This window comes from Plasmodium fragile (assembly GCF_000956335.1).
Source record: "Plasmodium fragile strain nilgiri unplaced genomic scaffold supercont1.4, whole genome shotgun sequence".
In the NCBI taxonomy this organism is placed as follows: domain Eukaryota; phylum Apicomplexa; class Aconoidasida; order Haemosporida; family Plasmodiidae; genus Plasmodium; species Plasmodium fragile.
Window position 1 is genome coordinate 64,149 of NW_012192584.1, and position 1,452 is coordinate 65,600.

A 1,452-nucleotide genomic window follows, 5' to 3' on the forward strand; every position below is an offset into this window, starting at 1 on the left:
AAAAAAAAAAAAAAAAAAAAAAAAAAAAAAAAAAAAAAACTCGTTTAGAATGCGTCGGCTCATTCCTCTCTTACGGGTAGGTCTTCTTGTAATTCGAGAAGAAGTCATTTATGTTATTCGTCTTTCCTATCAACCTATTGTACGCTTTCTCCTCCTTCAGGAGGTTCTTGAACGACTTGCTGTTCGGGTTTATGTTTTCATAAATGCCTCTGTCTGCAGGGGGGTAACAAGAATGGGTAATAAGTATGCGTAATTAGAAAGGGACTAACGAAACAAGAGCAGCACCGCGGAATGGGCGCGCCGCTCAATGGCGCCTGGCCAAGCCTTACACGTTATGGAGGAACTGGACATGACGCTATGGGCGTTAATTTTCTCCATGTTGTTGTGGGTACAATATAAGTTATAAAAGTACAGGAGGATATTCAGTGTGTCAATATTAATGCTTTCCTCATGCAGGAGGAGCTGTATGTTTTTCGCTTTTTGGAAGAACAGGTTGGTGGTTTTTTCATTTATTTTATTTTCATAGAGTTTCCTGTTCTTGTAGCACCAGTCTATTATATGGTCTCTCCTTTTTATGAACGTTTCAATGAAACTTTTTATTTCTTCTGTGATTTCCACGTTTATAATTCTCTTTACGTATACATCGTCTGTTGGTATGTCGGCTGATGATTCAATTGGCGCACCGCTTAACTGGCCTTTGGCTTGTCCACTCTCGTTCCCTTCCTTCGTTTCCTCCTTCTTTTCACCCATCACACTATTGGCCTCTTCCTTGGGAACTCCTGTGGACTTGCCCTGGGGAGTCGCATCCCCTATATGAGCATCATCCTTTACATTGTCCAGGACATGGACAGCACCACCCTTCCCTTGCTTTTCCTCCATTGAACTGACCGAGGTAGCATATTTTTCTTCCCCTTCCATGTCGCTCCCTTTCAACTCGCTGCTATCCTTTTCCCCAGACCCACCATCTGCACTGCTGGCGCAGGAGTGGTCCTTCTCACAAGAGTTGTTCACCATTCTGTTTTCCTCCCACTTGCGCTTGGCGCTTTGTCCTTTAAAATGGTAAAAGTAAAAGTAAAAATAAAGATAAAAATGGAACTAAAAATAAGAACAAATATAAAAGGAACATGGGAATGGAAAAGGAAACGCAAGTGGAAAATTGCATCATCCCTTTCGTGTATACATAATAATTTTTTTTTTTTTTTTTATCCTCTTCGGTCATTTATTTCTTTTCCTCTTTAAAATTTGACCTTTCCATTTTGATAACCTTTTTTTTTTTTTTTTTTTTTAAAAAATGTACCCAGCTTGGAAGGAAAAAAAAAAACAATTTTTTATTTTTTTCCTCCTTAGTTGAATCCTTTCTGCTTTCTTTTCAGCTTTTGCTTCAGCTTAAGCCTTTTGTTTTTGTTTTTACTTTTATTTTATTTAACTTTTTTTTTTTTTTTTTTTTTTTTT

At 37.9% G+C, this 1,452-nt stretch overlaps 1 protein-coding gene across 1 annotated transcript in view; it reads right to left on the minus strand.

Annotated features, from left to right (window-relative positions):
• The window catches only part of AK88_00470 (uncharacterized protein), a gene marked incomplete at both ends in the record, with an annotated part of 4,375 nt that extends 3,361 nt beyond the window's left edge, over positions 1–1,014 (minus strand). Inside the window, 2 exons of the mRNA XM_012478121.1 lie at positions 75–213; positions 330–1,014. Of these exons, the coding sequence (XP_012333544.1) occupies positions 75–213; positions 330–1,014 (824 nt within the window). The remainder of the gene's footprint in view (positions 1–74; positions 214–329) is intronic.
• Positions 1,015–1,452: the final 438 nt, after the last annotated feature.